We start from the raw sequence: 20,540 nt of genomic DNA on the forward strand, positions 1-20,540 counted from the left end.
AGAATAAATAGAACATTAAGGGATGTAAAATAAATAATTTTTTTACTGAATTAAAAAGGTTTTGCACCAAAAAAAAAAAAACAGTGTAATCAAGATTAGAAGGAAAAAACAAATTGGAGGGAAAATTCATAGAACTGAATCAAATTTACAAGAATACAAGTCATTCCTCAATTGACAAATAGCCACAAAGCTGTTTTTGGAAGAAGAAATAAAAGCTATCATATGAAAAATGTTCCAAATCACTCTTGATTAGAGAAAAAAAATTTTAGTCTGAGTTATCACCTTAACACCCATCAATTGGCAATATGACAATAAAAGTGATAAATGTTGGAGGGGACCCAAAATTGGAACACTACTGAATCATTGGTGAAGTTGTGAACTAATCCAACCATTCTGTTGGGCAATTTAGAACTTTGCCCAAAAGGCTATAAAATTTTGATCCAGTAATAATGCTGCTGGATCTGTATACCAGAGATGAAAAAAGCAAAAAGTAAAGGACCTACTGGTACAAAAATATTTAGAGCAGTTCTTTTTGTGGTAGCAGAGATTTGGAAATTGAAGAGATGTCCATCAATTGGGGAATGGCAGAACAAATTGTGATAATTTGTTCACATACATTTGTTCATCAACAACATATGATGCTGATTGGAATAGTATCATGTTTTAAGAAATGATGAGCAGGATGATTTCAGAAAAAGCCAGAAAGATTTTCATGAACTGATACAGAGTGAAAGAAGCAGAACCAGAAGAACACTGTACTCAAAAATAGCAATATCATGATGATCATCTGGGAAAGACTTAGCTACTCTCAGCAAAACAATGATTCAGGACAATTCTAAAGTTTTTATGACAAAGAATGCTAACCACCTCCAAAGAACTGTTATAGTTGGAATGCAAATCAAAGCATACTATTTTTCACTTGAGTTTGTTTTTATTTTAGGGTTTTGATTTTATATGAGTATTCTCTTACAATAATGACTAATATATGGAAATGTTTTGCATGATAATACATATATAACCCAGGTCAAATTGCTTACCATCTAAGGGAAAGGGGAGGAAGGGGAGACAATTTGGATCTTATAATTTCAGAAAACATACACTGAAAATTGTTATGACATGTAATGGGGGTGGGGGTAACAGGAGAGAGTACAAGCTCTGGGAAAAGCATATTAATCCATGCTACCTGAAGCACTAGATGCCTCAAGAGAATTTGGTGTCAGGAAGACATGATTTTCAAGCCCTCCCTCAAACCCTGGAAGAAGCCAAACCTGGTCCAGAAACAGAAAATTAAGGGTTTGGGCTCTGGGTACTTAACTCCCTAAAATCCTAGGCCTTCCCAACTACAAAACCCCTGCCTGTAGTGTCAGTAATCCAAGCTCTGGCATGCAGGTTGCAACTTCCACCTAACTTATGGCCCAGGGAGAAAAACTATAGAGAAAAAGGAGGAGGCAGGTTTGGATGAGTTCTAGATCAAACATTTGGCTCATAGATACACAGTTGGAAGGAACCTAAAAGGTTCAAGAGTCCAACATTCTTGTTTTACACATAAAATCATGAGCTTCTGAAAGCCTTAGTTGACACAGGTAAAGCCAAAATTCACAGGCAGTTATTTTTTCGTACTTTGAGGATAGTAAAAAATATGTTCCCCCCCTCTCACTATCATTATGTTACATTATTATATCACTGAGTACATCCCACCTTCTAAGCAAAATAAACACTTTATATGAAAATGTTCAGTAGCTCATTAAACAGGGAGGGTCTACCTCCTCGTTGAGACATGAGAGGTAGTCATTTCTCTATCACTCTTCCTAAGTTATGATTGGCCTTTGCATCCCAATGACCTCTAAATCATGGTTGGTCACTGAATCAGTCACTCTTAAGTCATGATTGGACACTGCATCAAGTCACTCTTTCAGTCATGTTTGATTATTTTATCAGAACCCTGAATTCCTTCTAGAAGATGCTTTTTTTCTTATATGATTCTGGTGCTGACTTCCCATTTTCACCCCCAGTACTAAATTATTATCTTGCTTCTTAGATTTTTTTAAATAGCATGTGACCTGGATATCTCTCTCTCTCTTGCCCTTGATTATATTGTTCTATACCATTTACACCCTCATTTCTACTATTAGTCAATCAAAAAAACTTATTAAGCACCTATTACATGCCACACACAGTGCTAAAGGGAATACTCAGAAACAAAAAGTAAAACAATCCCTGCCCTCAAGTAAATTATTCTAATAGGGAAGGAAGCATGCACACATATTAATATATAAAGAATTTGTGTAAAGTGAATACAAGGTAGCTTTGAGATTGCACTAGCCTGTGTAACAGGATCCTTAGAAAGAACATGAAAGTTTTTGTTTTTGAAGGACATGGTACTTGGGCTGTCTTGAAGAAAACCAATAATTCCTTACGGAAAAGCATGGGGACCAGACAAGGTAAAGGAACAGACACAAAAGTTGGAGCATCATGTGTTCAGAACTGCAAGGACGGTATACCTAGACTGCAGAATTCAGGGAATGAAGTATAATTAGCCTGGAAAGTTAGTTTATAGAACCAGGTTGTAAGAGATTGAAATGTCACAATTATATTTAATCCTAGAGGTAGATAGCCACTGGAGTTTTTGGAACAGTAGCACCTTTGAGCAGAAAGGTATGGTCAGATCTACGTTTCAGAATAATCACGACTGTAGCTGGATAGAAGAGAAATGAGAGATAAAGCAGTGAAGTTCAAATGGAAGCTTTGGCAATAGTTCTGGTAAGAGTTAATGAGAGCCTTAAGTAGAGAAGTGGTCGCATATCTGGACAGAGGAGATGGTTACAACAAACAGAAGGGACAACATTTGTCCAGTGATTGTTGATGTGGGATGAGTGAGGAATTGAAGAAAACACTGAGGTCGAGAACCTGGGTGATTAAAAGAAAGGTAGTGTCAGGGAAGTTTGAAGAAGATTGGGGAAGGGAGGGGAAGATAATCTTGGGTCCTGTTTTAGGCATAATGTGTTTTAGATACTTACAGGACACCCAGGAGAGAGACTGTCACCAGCTCCATTCAGCAGCATAAGGGAAACAGGCTAGGAAGCAGATGGTGAAAGAATTCAGGACTAGAGCTTGGAAGCAATTAGTTAAGAAAAGACAAGGGAGTAAGAGTTTCAAGATGAGAGGAAAATAAAGTTAAACTAGTCACTAAACGTTTGAGACTAGGAATGGACTAGAATAAGATGTCTAAGGGAGACCAAATGGGAAGTTTATTACAGTTGCCCAGGCAAGAAGTGATGCAAGACTTAAAGAATTGTAACTATGGGAATGATAAGGAGGAAACATGAGAGAGGTAAAGAAATAGAAAGGACAAGATTTGCCAAATGACAATTATGTGGGGTAAGAGTGAGAGAAAGGAAGGCCTAACATAAGGAATGAGCAGAAGTGACTAATATCAAGAGGAATGGGAGATAAACCATATACTGAATGTTACAAAGAGGTCAAGGTAAAGGATGGAGGGTAGGCCATTAGATCTGATATTTAAGAAATCACTGGTAACTTTGGGGAAGGTGGTTTCAGTTGAGTACCCATTCTGTGGTCTACATAAAATTCAAATATCACAACTGTTGTAGGTCACATTATCTAAGGGTTTATTGAGGTTAATTGATGATATTTAATGTGCTATATATAAAGTATAAAACTCTCTCAAGATACTTTATAAGCTATTCCATCTTTAAGCAGGTTTTAAAAGGAAACCTTCCCTGGCCCCTGAATTTCCCACCCTCCCATACACTTCCTCCCATAATTCCATTAACTTATTATTTAAAAGGAGAGAGCACATGGGTAGAGCATTAAATGAATGCTAAGAGCCCAGGATTAACTTTCAGTTGCTACTTTGAACCTTTTCTTATTTTTAAAATGGGAGTGATAATCCTTGCCTACTTAGTAGGCTGGTCCCAATAATGAAATTAAGTAACTATGGAAAAAATGTGAAAACTATAAAGGGTTATATAAACATAATGATTATAATTAAGTATAATTAAAATGAGAATGCACACAAATGTAATCAATTTTTGTCTCTATTTTTACATTTACTATCAAGGCTCTATCAATTTTATCATAACATGTTTATTATAAAACCAACTTCCAAATACATTGTAATTATACAAAAGTCACTTTACTTCTTAATAAAACCATGAAAGTTTCCATTTTCTTAATGTCAACAAATTAAAAAGTTTTGCAATGCAGCAAAAAGTTGCATTCCTTACGAATGGTCACAAAATGTTCAGCCTGCAGCATGTGGGAAAACCTCACAAAATGGATTAATTATGGAAAGACTAGTTTGAATTAATAAACTATAGAAAGTATATCTTTAAAGAAATCCAATTTTATTTATTTCTAGGACACGTAGAACTAAATGACACCTAAAAAAAGTGGGTTGGTGGGAAGAAGCATTGTTTTTTAACAAATAAAGATTTTAATTAGCATGTTAAAGGATTACCTAAGTACTTGGGGGCTCTGCCACTTTGCAATTAAATAACATGTTAATGAATGCTTCTAAAAGCTCAGAGTTTCTACCAAGAGGCTAAACAATTTCTTTAAAGTGTTGTTTAAAATCTTCCTTTCCTTTGAAAAAAACTAAAAGGCAAATCAGTTCTATTCAAATGTTCACAAATGCAGATTCAGTAAAGTCCAATTTAATATTTGGAATCTAAGTTTAGCTTTTATTCAACCCTATTAATGGCTAAATATTACATTAACATCTTTCATTTATACCACACAGATACAGCTCTCATTATCTGATTACTGATTAGGTAGATTATCCACCATTCCATATTGACTTCCCTGTACCACAGACTTTGGGGCTGCTTTATTCCCAATTTGTTCTTGTCAGCTGATGTATTCTTTCAAGGGATGCAAATTAATTTTAATAGCAACCTAAGCAAGACAAGAAATAGAAAGGCAAATTCATTGTTACAAAAAAAAAATTACAATGCATTGCAATGTCAATTAAAAATGATCTGGGATTAACTGTTTGCAAATACACATATTAGTGCAGCAATACTGAAAGTGAACTGAACCAGAGAAAAAGAACATTAACTCAAAGCAAAGGGAAAAGTTGTTAAATTTAGACTAGAAATTTCAATGCCTCCTTGTCAATGCTGGATTATCTCTTCAGTCAAGTACCAAAGTAATCATTTAAAAGCATTTGACCAAAAGCAGATACACCAAGTAGATCAGAGTGATTTGCAACTTGCTCTCAAAGAGAGTACCTATGAATTTAAGAACTCCTTGCCTTCTAGCAACATTTGGAATCAGAATACCTGCAAGGAGAAATGCAAGGTAATAGGAATAAGAAAATATTATGCCCTCAACTTTTTAAAAGGTTACTTTGCATAAGTATACAAGCAAAATAATACTTTATTAAACTTCACATTATTATGGATATAGGAAAACTTTCCACTTAAAAGAAAATTTTAATAAAGTGGTTATCTTACACATTGACAATATGAACTGTGTACAAATGGCTCATGGGCAAATACAGTATGCTACTGGCAGCTGCCAATACTGCTAGTCTTTTAGTACCACAGGCCTGGGGCAATCCTAAGCAAAAAAAAAAAAGGCAAAAAAATAGTTTAGATATTCTTTTCCAGCTTCAGCTAATTAATGTAGATAACCCAAAAGTAATAAAGACTCATTTCAAGTAATTACTCTGTTTACAATTTTATTTACATAGGAATTATTAGTGGTCTTTAATGTATCCCTTGTATTTACATTTTTATATACAAGCTTATACTTGAAAGGTAAAGAAACTGTACAACAATAAAACAAAATTAGAAGAAATAACTTGGTTCCAACTAAAGAAATGAATACATAAAAATAAAATTTAACTTAGACATGTGGTATTCTCAATATGGTTAACTGCCAGGATTCAATGCTCCTCTACTCTAAACTAAACACTTTTTGGGGCCATAAAACACAACAAAGTAGATGCCCGAGCAGGAGGGAATGACTAGTCACTTATTTCAGAAACTGGGGCAGCTTCTTATTGTGACATTACTCCCCACCAATATTATTTCACAAAATATTTCTTCCCCTAAAGCAACCTCTACTGCTAGGAGTAATTACTGAGAGGCCTTACCAAGTCACAGTGCTGGAATAATAAACGGGCACTCTCAGGTTCCATGTTCCTAAAGAGGCAGTCACCACATAGACAAGGAAGGATACCAGACCTGTTAGTTTGAAGACTACATATTAACAATATAAATAATGTGCTTAAAGGTAGTTATAAACCAAACTGAAACATAAAAGCATTCTTTAAATAAGTAGCATGTTATGCAGATACTGCTCTTAACATTGAAATGATTCATTTTAGTTCCAAAATTAAAATGTTGTAGTGATAAATTTGATCTCAAGTCTACCAGTGATTAACATAATCAATACACAATAAATATCATCAAAGTTTGACTCATTAGAAAAATTTAATGTTGAATTGTATTACTGCTATTATTCATTTCCATTGATTAAAAAATTAGGGTTTTTTTGTCAGCTAGAACACATTTTGCAAGTCATTGACTTGGCTATAAATTAAAATTTCAAATGTCAAATCTATATTTACAAAATTTCATTGTCCAACAGTGGAAGGATTTAAGTACAAAGAATGTCAAGTCTTTGTCAAGCACCGTGCTACTTAAAACTGTCAGCATTATATACTAGGGTAGTTTCTTTACTGTGATTAAACAATCACTGTAAAACTTCCCTTTTACATTTATGGATTGACTACCAAAGCCAAAAACTTCTGCCCTCTAAAGTACAAAGAAAAACTTTTCCTTCCACTATTTTTTTTCCCATTTTCATAGTGTTTTATGACTTCATGAATAAAATCATTTCTTAGACTAGAAATGGAAACAACATTCCTCTATTGGTAACAGTCTCTTGAGGAATGTCCACATAATTTTTCTTCAATAATGAACATACAATACTACAGAAAAAAAAAATACCTGAAACCAGTGAAGTACAATCTACCACCAATATTTCCAGTTCCCGAGTTACACATATTTGTCCCAACTGATGGATGAAACTGAATGACATCAGTGACCCAAATATGTTTAACCCAATGTTTCATATTCTTAGGCACATAGACAACAAAGAAATTTATTTGGTCCATAGTATTTTCAACTGGTTAAATCTGGAGGTAATATCTGTATCGAGGGGTTTGGTTCTGAAAGTAGTTTGGGGTTCATACTATTTAACATGGCCCCTTCTGACCTCCAAAAGTGCCTTTCTGGTAACTGTTAAAAAGAAAATAATCATGCCTCCAAAACTTTAAGTACCAACCAAGATTATTAAAAATTTTATTGCATTAAACTCTTTACCTCAAATTATGGAATATGAACTAGCCACTTTCAGTTTTTCTTGTGAAAATTGTTTTCCCCACACAATACTTTAAAAAATAATACTGGCAACAGGATATCCATTTATCTACTTTTGCCACTGAGTGAAAATTCAACATTTGTCCATCTCTCTTGATTCTTCTGGATTTCTCCAATATTTTTCTCTAATGTTTTTCACATAGAAAAAAAATGTTTTAATGACTTGTTTTCTACATTTAATTACTCTTTTAATTGTGAAGATTAGCTTTTCAGTGCTGGACTATGGTTCTTGTCCCCTTCTTTAATATCCTTCATTACAGATGCAAACACCTGAAAATGATTTGAAATAAAGATTAACTCTCAAACATTCTCTCTGGGAATTCCTTTCTAGGAATGCATATTAAACTGATTTCCAACTGTATTCGGCTGCTAGCTATTAATTTAAAAAACAGAAAGGAGCTTTCTTTCAGAACCATCAATCCTGTCCCCTCCCCCACTCAAAACAAATGGAAACTTTATAACTCTTACATTCTGTTTTACTAGGTCACATTTTAGACAATTTTTACCAGATTCAAATGAAAGATTCTAACGTTATGGTCATCGCCTGGCAAAATAGCACTAAATTATAATTGGAGTAGTGTAGAAGAGAAGGAAAAACACTAGGCTTGTAGTAAAGACACTGGGATCAAGTCACTCATCCTGTTTTATTCTCAGTTGCCTCATTTGTAAAACAGATATGATATTTGAACACTACCCAGATCAGAGAGTTCTATAATGAAAGCATTTGGTAAACCCTAATGTGGGATACAAAAGATGAATTATTATTCCTCTGAAGCTCATAGATTCCTTTTCTAAGGACTGCTAATCAAATTCTAACACAAAGGAAATCAGAGCAATGTACATGGTGTCTGCCAAGTCTGTATTTACTGTCTACATTTCACCTTTCCTCAGCTCAATGTTATGCTCGATAATAGAAAGAAAGGCAAGCCAAGAATCCTGCATGTAACACTTATTTACATGGACACATCACCTGACCTACCTTGGGTCTCATGTTCCTCATTCATAAAATGGGAAAAATAACTCCTCAAAACAGGTTTGTGTGAGAATACAGGTACATAAAAAACATTTTGTAAACTTTAAAGTATCACATAAATGTCCATCATTTATATATATACATATGCATGTATATATACAAAGAAAAGCAAATATTTGGGTAAAGATTAAAAAAACATCAACAGGAGTGACACTGTCATCAGGGCCCAGATTGCTAGACAGAAGGGAAAACACTGAAACATATCACAAGCTTAGAGAAGCTGTGATAAGGGTCTTAAGATATTCAGAAATCTGCTGAAATTCTGTGACAAAAGCAGGGTTCCTATCTTAATAATAATTTTCTCCTTTGAAATGTAGAAAAACTAAGGAAAAATTCTAAATCTGGATCTGATTGTCACAAACAGTTAATGGAGTAGAAATGAAAGTAATCTTGTACAGGGAAGAAGGTACCAATTATTCCATATTAGTGTTTATAATAGAGAAGCAAGGGAAGCGTGATTTAATATATGTCCTATATTTTAGAAGAGCAGATTTCAAAAGGATCAAAGGAAGAGAATCCTATGCACTATCATTCTATAAGGAAAGTTGACCCCAAATGGATAGAAATCTCTCAAGAATGAAATTCTGAAGATACAAACAGAAATAATTTTAATGTGAAGGAAATATGGAAGTTTTCTACAAAAAATAAACTCATCAAACCAATGTAGCTTTTTAAAAGAAATGTACAAAAGATCAAAGGATATGTAATGGAAAATGAAACCCATAATACATGTATAACCCAAATCAAATTGCTCACCATCTCTGGGAAGAGGAAGAGAAGGGAAGGAAGAAGGAAATTTGGATTTTATAATTTTGGAAAATGAATGATGAAAATTGTTATTCCATGAAATTGGGAAAATAAAATATCTTAAAACAAGAAAATGAATCACAGAAGGTTCCCCTCATTTCTAACCCATGAACTGTTTGTGACAATCAAATCTAAAATAGAGTTTCCCCTTGGTTCCCCTACCATCTAGAAGATGAAATTATGAGTTTATACTTATGAAATAGTCCTCTAAGAATAGTATCAGGAGTGCCAAAATTCAGTATGAGACACAGCTGGCAAGAAAGCTAAGAACACCTCAAAGAATTCTTTATTTTAAGCAATACTAAAGAAAAAATTTAGGGGAAAAAAAGGGAAATATAATTGTTGAGCCACTATCAATAATCTCTGAAAGATCAAAGAATGCCAAGGAGAGAATTTTATATTTGAACTTGAAAGTAATAGGAAGCCACCAGAGTTGAATAGGTGAATAACACAGTCAAATCTAAGGTTTAAGAAGATCTATTTGACAATTGAGTGGAGGATGTTTTGGAGTGGGGAAAAATTTGAAACTCCCTTGTTCCCTTACCTACAAGGAACATATGACAATAGTCCAGGCATAAGATAATATGGTAGAGACAGTGTCAAAGAAGCAGAGAGGGCATAAGTGAGAGATGTAATGGAGGTAGAAATGACATCAGGGCAACTGATTGAATATGATGGGAGTGGTGGATTTAAGCACTCTGCCCTCTTAAATAATCTCATCAGCTCTAGTAAGCTCAATAATCATCTAGACAGATGATTCTCTAATATATTTATCCAACCCTGTCTAAGTCTTTCCTGACTTCCAGGACTATATAACTAACGGCCCATTGAACATCTCCAAATAGAGATCCTGTAGATATCACAAACCCAACATGACTAAAGTAGAACTTATCTATCACCTTTCCCTTAATCTACCCTTCATTCAAACTTCTCTGTTTTTATAAGTCAACCAAGTTCCACAACCTCCTTCTGCTAGTCCCTTACTTGGCTGCCAGATCTTATCAAGCCTACCTCTAGAGCATTTCTATCCAAGCCCTTTCATATTCAGCCACCCCACTCATTCAGGCCCTCTTCACCGCTCATTGCACTTAGGCACAGAAGTGGAGCGGCTAGGCAGCTAAATGGATAGTCAAGCCTAGAGATGAGAGATCCCAAGTTCAAATCGGGCCTCAGGCACTTCTTAGCTGTGGGACCCTGGGCAGGTGTCATGTACCTGCAATTTCTTCTGCCTTGGAACCAATACTTAGCATTGATACTAAAACAGAAGATAAGGGTTTACCAAAAAACAAACAAACATACAAAAAACAAAGAAAGAATACTTATCAGATTGCAAGTGACACAAAAAATTGGGGCAATGGTTAACAAATGTCAGTTTTAAGGATTCAGAAGGATTTTGACAGGCTGAAACAGTGGGCCAAATCTACTAGAATAAAATTCAAGAGGGACAAATGCAGTATTACATTTGGGCTCAAAAAATAGAGTATGAAAGAAATCTAGCAATTTTAGTAAATTGAAAGCTTGGTATGAGTCAGCAGTATGAAAAAATCTAATGAAATTTTCTGGCACATGGAGAAGCATAACATACAGAAATAAGTAAATGATACTCCTATCTTAGTCTGTTCTGATCAGAATACATCTTGAATATTATTTTTAGTTCTGGACACCACAATCTGTCAAGGACATTGTCAAGCTAGAATCAGTCCAGAGAAGACTTTCAAGTTCATCTTCTATGAATATCATTTGACTGAACTGTGAACCTTTAGTTGTCAAAAGTTGTGTCAGGAAGTGGGGCAGGGGGGAAAGGACATGAAAGTTATCTAAGCATTTGAAGAGTGGTCATGTGGAAAAGATTGCATATTTATTCTGTTTATCCTTAGAGAACAGAAGTAGAAATGAGTAAAAATTTTAAAGAGGCAAATTTGGGCTTGATACAAGGAAAAACTTCCTAACAATCAGGGTGGCTTAAAAATGGAATGGGCTGTTTCAAGAGGTAGTTGAGCTGAATGATCAGTTATTGGAGACATGGTAAAGGGAATTTCCATTTGGACAATAGTTGGATTAGACATAAAAGTCAATCAATCAATAAGCATTAATTGAGTGCTTACTATGTGCCATGTACTTTGCTAAGCATAGGGGATTAAAAAAAAGACAAAAGGTAGTCCTGGCCCTCAAGGAGCTTCCAGTCTAATGAGCAATATAATGGATACAGACGAGCTCTATGATGGACAAATAGGAAAGAAAATCAACAAAGGGAAAGCATTGGAATTAAAGAGGGATTTGAAAATGTTCCCAGGAGAAGTAATTTTAGTTAGGGCTTGAAAGAAACCAGGGAAGCCAGGAAGCAGAGATGAGAAAGGAAACCATTCAAGCAATGAAAGAGAGCCAGAGAAAATATCTGGAGTCAAGATGGAGTTGTCCAAGGCCCCTTCTCATTAAAATACTATATATCAACATGGAGATTACTCTTAGCTTCTTGAAGGGTATATAATTAGCAGAACATGTTAAGTCTTACCAAACCAGAAACGTCTCAAGCACAAAACTTGATCAAATATCTTTGTAAAATAATGACCACCCAGTAGGTTAGAGGGTCTCACTACCAAAGGATTGTTCTTTGAGAGGTGGAAGGAATGGAAATTCACAAAATGTGGAGGTTGGTAATAAGAATTGAAGGGAGTAGTCACCCAAATGAAATGAGAGCTATTTTGAAGTCCTACATATTTGGCAACCGATATTAACATATATTTATTGTTGCATTTCTTCCACTGTCTTTTATTATTTAATATTTTGTGTACAAATTTTCTCCCTAATTAGATTATATACTCCTAAAGGGAGAAATTGGAATATTTTTTCTCTAATCCCTATGATTTACAGAATAGGATTACACACAAAGTATTCTAAAAAATAGACTATAGATGTGCAAATTTATATTAAGTATCATAGAAATAAGAAGTTTATGTTCATAAAATATAGGAAAAAAATTTTAGGACTCAAATAAAAGAAAATTATTACATTCTACTGAATTTACAAAAAATCATAAAGTAAATTATTCTCAAATACATAAAAATGACTGCAACTCTCAATTGTCTTAACATCATATGACTGATTTAATATCTCTTTTGAGTTGAGAAGAAAATTTACCTGTGTCCATTTTTTGGTGCTATTTTGCATCTGAATAGCTGCTATACAGCTGAAAAGCTTTTCTGATGTGATGTCCTCTGGCAGTTTGGTTAAAAACTGTGCTATATGAATAAAGTCCATTTGCAGAAGTATATCTTCATATAGTCGAAGGATTCCTAATCCTGTTCTAAATAAAAATTCTTCTCCATCTCTACAAAAGACGTCCCAAACTCGACAGGCCAGATCAAGTGGAAGTGATTTGCTATATAGCGTGAAGATCCTAGATTGGCAGAAAAAAATTAACTTGCTATTAGATTAAAGCTTATAAAATCTCTTCAAAGATTTCTCTCTCATTTGCAGACAGTCTCCAATACAATCACTTGTGTGGAGCCAATCAATCCAAACTTTTAAGATGTCCCTTTTGGTATAGCAATTCAGCCCCAAAACATACATCTCATGATCCAAAAACAACTTCTATCTTAATTCTAAAACCATATTCCAAGTTGCTTACTACTTTTCAATGAAAACATATCTTCTTGAAATAATTTATTGTGAAACAAATCTGTAATTTTAAAATTAGTTTTGTAAACTTAATAGTCTACTGCCAAAAAAATTAAGTGATATCAATTTAAGAACATGCATACATATTTAGTATAAGCTTGTACATATTTCTGAATTATACACATGCTATACATGAACCAATGCATAGAGCTAGTATTTCAAGGCATTTATTATTTTGCCCTAAGACAACTCCATACGTACATATATACATACCCAAAACAAGACAAATACACACATACACTCCCCAAAGCTGATAGCATATTATAGGTAGAAGTAAATTTTTTCAATTAAATTTTATTTTATTTTCAAACAAAGTTCAGCCTTCTAGTCCTTCTATTGCCCTTCTTCCCAATATGAAGAATGAAATCTCTGTTGAAAGCAGGTATAGTCAAACAAAATAAATATATTATTGGTCGTGTCTAAAAAAAATTATGTCTCTATCTGTGCTTTGAGTCCATCACTTTTCTGTCAGGAGGTGGACAGTATGGAAATGGGATTGGCCATTGTGTTGATCGGAGTTATCAAATTTTCTTTTCTTTTTCTTTTTCTATATGTTTTAATCAGAGAAGATACTTTCTCTTCTTCTCTCTCCCCCCTCCCCCACTTCAAACCCAATCCCCTGCATGGGAACATAAAAAAAAAAATCCATTACATGCATATATAGTCAAATAAGACAAATTTTCATATTGGCTATATTCTAAAAAACATGTCTCATTCTGCATTCTGTGTCCTTCACCTCTCTATTAGGAGGTGGCAGCATGATTCCTCATTAATCCTCTGGAATCCTGGTTGGCTATTACACTGAAAGAAATGGAATTCAGCACAATAGTATTTCATCACATTCATGTCATAATTTGTTCTTCCATTCCTGAATTTATGGGTACTACCGCAGAATCCCATCTTTGTCACCTCAAAAAAAAAAGCTAAGTATTTTCATAAATCCTTGGAATTTAACCCTCTTTTAATCTATCCTCCATTCTTTCCTTTTCCTTTCTATATCCCTGTTGAGTGAAAGTTATTTCTGTACCCAACTCTATATCTATATTCTCCCATCTTTGGCCAGTTCATATGAGAGTGAAGTTCAAGAGTCAGCTGCACTCCTCACCCCCTGTGCTGATTTGGTATAGCCATCTACTTATGCACTCTTCAAGATATAATTTTCTTTAGCCTGTCTTTACCATCCCTCACAGTGTATTCCTCTTTCCCTTTTTTTCCATTCTTTTCTTAAGATCATCAATTCACATAAGAACCATTCCCAGGTCTTATCTAATTAGACTCCCTGTATGAACTGATGATGATAGAGTTCAGAGACAATATTATCTCCCTGTATTGAAAGTAGGCAGTTTATACTTGTTTAGTCCTTTAAAATTGTTCTGTCATGTTTATCTTTTTATGGTGCTCTTCATTCCTATGTTCCTTTCATTCCAGAGGATGGCAGCATTTTTTCTTTTGAGCTATAAGCTCTGGATTTTAGCTATGATGTTTCTACAAGTATTCATTGCAGGATTTCTTTTAAGGAGCTAACTGATGGATTTTTTCTATTTCTATTTTGCCATCTGGTTTTAAGAGATTTGGACAGTCTCTTTTAAGATTTCTTGATATATGATATCTAGTCTCTGTTTTTGGTCATGGAGCTCAGATAATCCAATGATTCTTAAATTCTTTGTTTCTGATCTTTCTTTAAGATCAGTTGTTTTTATTACAAAATACTTTATATTTTCTTCTAATTTTTCAGTCTTTTTATTTTGTTTTAATATTTCTTATGCTTCATGAAGTTATTGGCTTCTATTTAGTTCATTCAAGTTTTCAGTGAGTTTGTTATATGGGCAAGATTTTGTACCTCATGCCAAGCTATTTGTTCTCTTTCCAATTCTTGCTTTCACAGCTCTTATATCTTTTCAAATTTTTTCCTCAAGCAATTTCATTCCATTTATAAAAAACATTTTTTAACTCTTATTTTAAAATTCTTATATCTATTTCAGGAATTCTAGTTAAATTTATGCACAAGCTGTTTTTTCCTTCAAGGCAATACTTGTGATATTTTAGAATCAATCTCTTTTGTATTTATGTCTTATGTCACTACAATAGTTCATTATGGTGGATTTCTTTTTAGTTATGCTCATTCTTCCAGGAACTTAAGGTTAGGGACAGGCTCTACAGCACTTCTAGAGGAAAGGTGTAGTCTAATCTCACTGCTTGCTTTCTTGGAGTATTGAATGTTGTGTTATTTCAGGATGTCAGAAATAGGATGGAGACCTACAAGCTTTTAGTTCTCCCAAAAAGGTCTGATCTAGAGCAAAATCTGATTGTCATTCCCCTCATCTGAGTTTTGCAATTTCCTAACTAGCATGTGGATCTGAGAAAGAGCTGGCTGCTCCTGGACTCTGCATATTAGCTTGTTGGAAAGTTCTGTTATCTTGGAGCAAAACTGTGGACTCCCCTTTTACATGGGATTGCCACCTGATTATTCTTCTGCAGGTGGATCTAGACCTTGGAAGTGAGACTCAATTTTGTTTCTGAGATCTGAGCTACCTCCTTGCTGCTGCAGGCTTCTGAACTTTCTCCTCTCTCTGTATACTGCTCAAGGTCTCTCTTAGTAGAAAGCAGGCATAGACCCCCCTTTTTTACTCCAAACCTGATTTGCCACCCAGGACTTCACAGTAGGTAAGAAAGCTACTAGTTGTTAGCTATCCCCATGGCAGTACCACCAGGGATACCTCTGTGTGAGTCCAGGGCCTCCTTTTGTCTGATGCACAGCTTGTCCCTGATTACTAGAAGGCAGTGGGCTCCAGGATTGTTTCCCATCTACAGTGTCTAAAGATCTCCCTGTCCATCATCTTGGGTCAAACTGGTCTGGACAAAGGACTTACTGTGATTTCTTCTGGAATTGAGAATCTGGTCTAGTGAATTTTCTACATGTTAGATGTTATTTGTGAAGAGGAGCTCACCATGTTATTTCTCATCATTCAACTACCTTGGTTCTGCCTAGTTGATAAGCATATTTAAAATATCTACAAATAAGCTTATTTTTCAGCAATAAAATATTTTTACTTTAGTCCTTACTTAACCCCTTCTCATTCCTGCACCACTAGGTGCAAGGAATTATGGTAAACATGTACAAATTAAAACCCAAACAGTAGAATTTATACGATCAGGTGATACTTCACTTAAGATATATGTATAATATTTTTAAAAGAATCAGAAATATTCTTAGTGATATCACTTGTTATTATCTCCTATATTTAAAACCTAATGATAATAAAACAACTTTTGGAAAAGTTACAAAATTTTACTTTATATCCCAAGGCTATTTTCATAGACATGTGACAAATTAAGAAAATAACAGCAGCCTCACAAAGTTATGTGTATGATTCTCAAAATAAGAAACATACACATGAGGTATATGTGTGTATTTATAAACATACATGTACAAATACACACATATTTCTGCAAATTAAATGACCACTATGTACCCATTTTTTCCATGGTCATATATAGTTATCCACAGTCTTTTTTCCTTAAGTGATCAAATCAAAAGCTGTCAAATATGTAAATAATGTATGTATTATCTTTATAACTTTCATGGTACTATTCTTGAATTTAAATTTTAAAATGCTTACCATCTGAATTTTTATTTTCTGAGGTTTTCCAATCACTTCAATTTAAAAATAATAATAATAGATGGAGTTGCCCAGAGATGGACAAGTCCAGAGGAATATAGCCAGGTAGGAAATGAAGAGATGGCTGACCTGGGCTTCCCCCTTAAAAGAAGGTTCTGAAAGTTGAAGTCTCCACCCTCAAACCAGAGGGAGGGAGGATCTCTAGGGGCAAAGGTACTGAAGAGGTGGGAGTTCTAGGATTATGTGGTCTTGCTGGACAATAAAGAGGTTCCTGGGGCATGACAGAGAAGTACAGGAGGTACAGTCAGGTAGGAAATGAAGTAAAAAACAATATGGCATACTTGTTCTGTTTCTGTTGAATCACTGTGCATCAGATACATATGTCAAATAAAGAAAACACAATTTGTCTATTCCAGACTTTTCTAAAACAGTCTTTAAAATGACATTTAAAAAAAGTTTGTTCATGTCAAAATATGTCAGCAAGGTACAGTTCCATTTTCGATCCCTTTTCTGGGAAATCCATTTTATTTCAATGCTAAACCTCTAAAAGCACCTGAAAGGGAAGAGAATAACTAATTTTTGGAGAGAAGGAATTTTCCTCATTGGCTAAAGACTATAATCTTTATATTTTGGTGAAATCAGATAAGCCAGCTTTATCAGTAAGAATTAGTAAAGAATTAATTCTTTTATTGGAGTTTCAAAGTGTTTTGCCTGATCAACATCAAATTTCTTTTTAAGTCATGTAGTGATTTGCATTTGAAGGAAAGCCTATGAGCTATCTTCCTCTTTAACCAAGATTTCCTTTTATCATTTGATTTTATTTATGGAAAGAATATAAAAATTATAATACAGATACTAAATAGTATTATCTACTAACTGGTAAATAAATGAAGATCCTATATTTAAATTACCTAGAGATGAGTTAATGTTTATAGATGTTCTAAAAGTGTGATCTTTAACAAGCTTCCCCCACTTCTACTACTCTGTCAATACTCAATAAATGATCATTGATTTGATTTGACCTTAGATACATAATGCTCTATAAATGTGCTCAAGTATGTCCTACAATTTAATTTTATCCTTTTCTCCCATGTAACTGGGCTGTAACCTGATCTGGGTCACCTGGACTGAATATCAAATCCTTAACCTTATCCCACCCAATAATACTCAGGCCTTACCCAGAATGATTTTAAATTATAGAAAACAGAGACAGCAAGCATATTAAAATTTAATGTAGCTGAACTTTTTAAACCTATATAAGTTTAAGCTTATAAATCTGTAGAGTTGAAACTAGATTTTTTTATTTTTTCTCTACACCTAATTTTATTTTTTCTGAATTATATGCAAGCAAAAATTTTTAACATTCATTTAAAATTTTTTAGTTCCAAATTCTTTCCTTCCCCCCCTTCTCCTTTCTCCACTTGAGAAGGAAAACAATTTTATATAGGTCAGACCAGTGCAGTCATGCAAAACATTTCCATTTTAGCCATCATGAGAAAGAAAACACAGACCAAGAAAAACAATAGTAAAGTTTAAAAAGTATGCTTTCATTTTCATTCAGACTCCCTCAGTTCTTCCTCTGGAGGTAGAGAGATATTTTCTGGAATTGTCTTGGATTATATTAATGAAAATAATGAAGTCATTTAGGTCTACCCAAGATTTTCTAAAAGGATCCTCCTGGTCATTCTTTTAGCATTATAGTATTCCACTTCAACCATATACCACAATGTGTTCAGTCATTTCCCAACTGATGAACAATCACTCAATTTCCAATTCTTTGCCATCAAAAAAGAGCTGCCACAAGTATTTTTGTATATATGTTGTCCTTTTCCTTTTTCTTTGACCTCTCCAGGATATAAACCTAGCTGTATAACTTTTTGGGGATGGTTCCAAACTGTATTCCAAAATGGTTGGCTCAGTTCACAACTCCAACAGTATATGTGACCCAATTTTTCCATAACACCATTTTCCTTTTCTCTCATCTTAGTCACTTTAGTTTGCATTTCATCTAATCAATAGTGATTTCTAGCATTTTTATATAACTACTGATAGCTTTGATTTCTTCATCTGAAAACTGTTTATCAATTGGGGAATGACTCAGATTCATATAAATTGCCACAATTATCTATGTATTTGACAATTGAGACCTTTGTCAGAAAAACTTGCTATTAAAATTTTTTCTTAGTTTCCTGCTTTTTTTCTAATCTTGACTGCATTGGTTTTGTTTCTGCAAAAAAAATTTTAATTTAGTGTAATCAAAATTAGCCATTTTACATCTCCTAATGCTCTCTATTTCTTGTTTGGTGATAAATTCTTCCATTATCCATAAATCCATGTATCCCTAATTTGCTTATTTTTTTTCTCCTAATTTGCTTATGACATCATTCTGTATGACTAAATCATGTATCTCTCTTGACCTCATCTCAGTATACAGTGTGAGATGTTAGGTCTATACCTAATTTCTACCAAACTACCTTCCAGTTTCCCCAGCAATTTTTATCAAAGAGTGAGTTATTGTCCCAAAATCTTGGACCTTTAGCTTTGTCAAACACTTCATTATTATGGTCATTTACTACTGTGTACTGTGTATCTAATCTATTCCACTGATCTACCACCTCTCTATTTCTTAGCTAGTATCAGATTGTAATACAGTAGGGGCCCTGTATCCATGGGGAATACATTCCAAGATCTTTCTTGAATGGCTAAAACTGGACATAAATGAACACCTGCTCATCCTATATATATGTGCTCTCTTTCCCTGCTCCTGCCCTGCACCCTTCTTCACAAATGGTGGGAGTGAAAGTAGAAAAAGTGAAGGTTGAAAAGTAAAAGCAGAACAGCCCCCAAACCCTTACCCTACCTATCCCACCTACCATGGATAACTGAAAGCAGGAAAAGGAAAATGCAGATAAAGGGATCCTACCATGCAGTTTGAAATCTGGTTATTATTAAGCCACCTTTCTTTAACTTTTTTTCACTGGTTTCCTTTTATGTTCTTAATCTTTTGGTCTTTCAGATGAATTTTGTTATTATGTTTCATAGTTCTATGATCTTTTGGTATTTTGATTGGTCATATTGGTTCATTTTATAATATTGGCAACTAATATTTCTCCAATTGTTTAGATATGACTTTATCGGTATGAAAAGTATTTTGCAATTGTGTTTATATAGCTCCTGGGTTTGTATTGGCAGGTAGAGTCCCAAGTATTTATACTATCTGCAGTTATTTTAAATGGAATTTCTCTTTTTATTTCTTTCAATTGGACTTTCTTGGTAACAAATAGAAATTCTGATGATTTATGTGAGTTTATTTTATATTTATGCAACTTTGCTGAAGTTTATTTTGACTAGTTTTTTAGTTAAATCACTAGTATTCTTTAAATATATCATCATATCTGTAAAGAGTACACTTTAGATATCTTTTTTTTTTTAAACCCTTACCTTCTGTCTTGGCAGAAGAGTGGTAAGGGCTAGGCAATGGGGGTCAAGTGACTTGCCCAGGGTCACACAGCTAGGAAGTGGCTGAGGCCAGATTTGAACGTAGGACCTCCAATCTCTAGGCCTGGCTCGAAATCCACTGAGCTACCCAGCTGCCCCCCACTTTAGATATCTTAAACAAATTCATTAAACCAATGCCATGACTCTCCCCTATAGAATACATTTTAATTTATCTCCCAGAAAGCTCTATAGAGCTGTGGATTTGAAACTTTAAATTTTCACTTCTACCCTGGCAGCCTACATAGATTCAATAGTTTCCTACTCCTTGGTTACACTTTAGCCATTCAGCTCCCTTGTTTCTGCTACTATTATTTTTCTAGGTATGTTTTTATTTAAAAAGTAAATTAACAGATAGTAAAAAGATCATGGATTAAGATGATCAGAACCCAGATGGCTCTTCCTCCTTGATTCAATCAGGAGAATTGAAAAAACACTGAAAGAAGGAAAGTTTTAAAGGAAATATAGGCATTAATTCTACTTTGTCCAAAACAA

General features: G+C 34.2%; 1 protein-coding gene across 8 annotated transcripts in view; it reads right to left on the bottom strand.

The window, feature by feature from the left end:
• Positions 1 to 3,982: 3,982 nt before the first annotated feature.
• The window catches only part of TBC1D12 (TBC1 domain family member 12), a 145,634-nt gene continuing 129,076 nt past the window's right edge, over positions 3,983 to 20,540 (bottom strand). For 3 of the 8 annotated variants that reach the window (XM_007478775.3, XM_056802285.1, XM_056802281.1), the window contains 2 exons: positions 12,391 to 12,649; positions 5,688 to 7,682 (listed from right to left, as the gene is read on the bottom strand). In XM_007478775.3, coding sequence (XP_007478837.2) covers positions 7,614 to 7,682; positions 12,391 to 12,649 — 328 coding nt within the window. In that variant the 3' untranslated portion in view covers positions 5,688 to 7,613. The other 5 variants (XR_008912799.1, XR_008912796.1, XR_008912800.1 and 2 more) reach the window with 5 other exon arrangements.

The sequence above is a fragment of the Monodelphis domestica genome, chromosome 1 (genome assembly GCF_027887165.1).
Source record: "Monodelphis domestica isolate mMonDom1 chromosome 1, mMonDom1.pri, whole genome shotgun sequence".
Classification (NCBI taxonomy): domain Eukaryota; kingdom Metazoa; phylum Chordata; class Mammalia; order Didelphimorphia; family Didelphidae; genus Monodelphis; species Monodelphis domestica.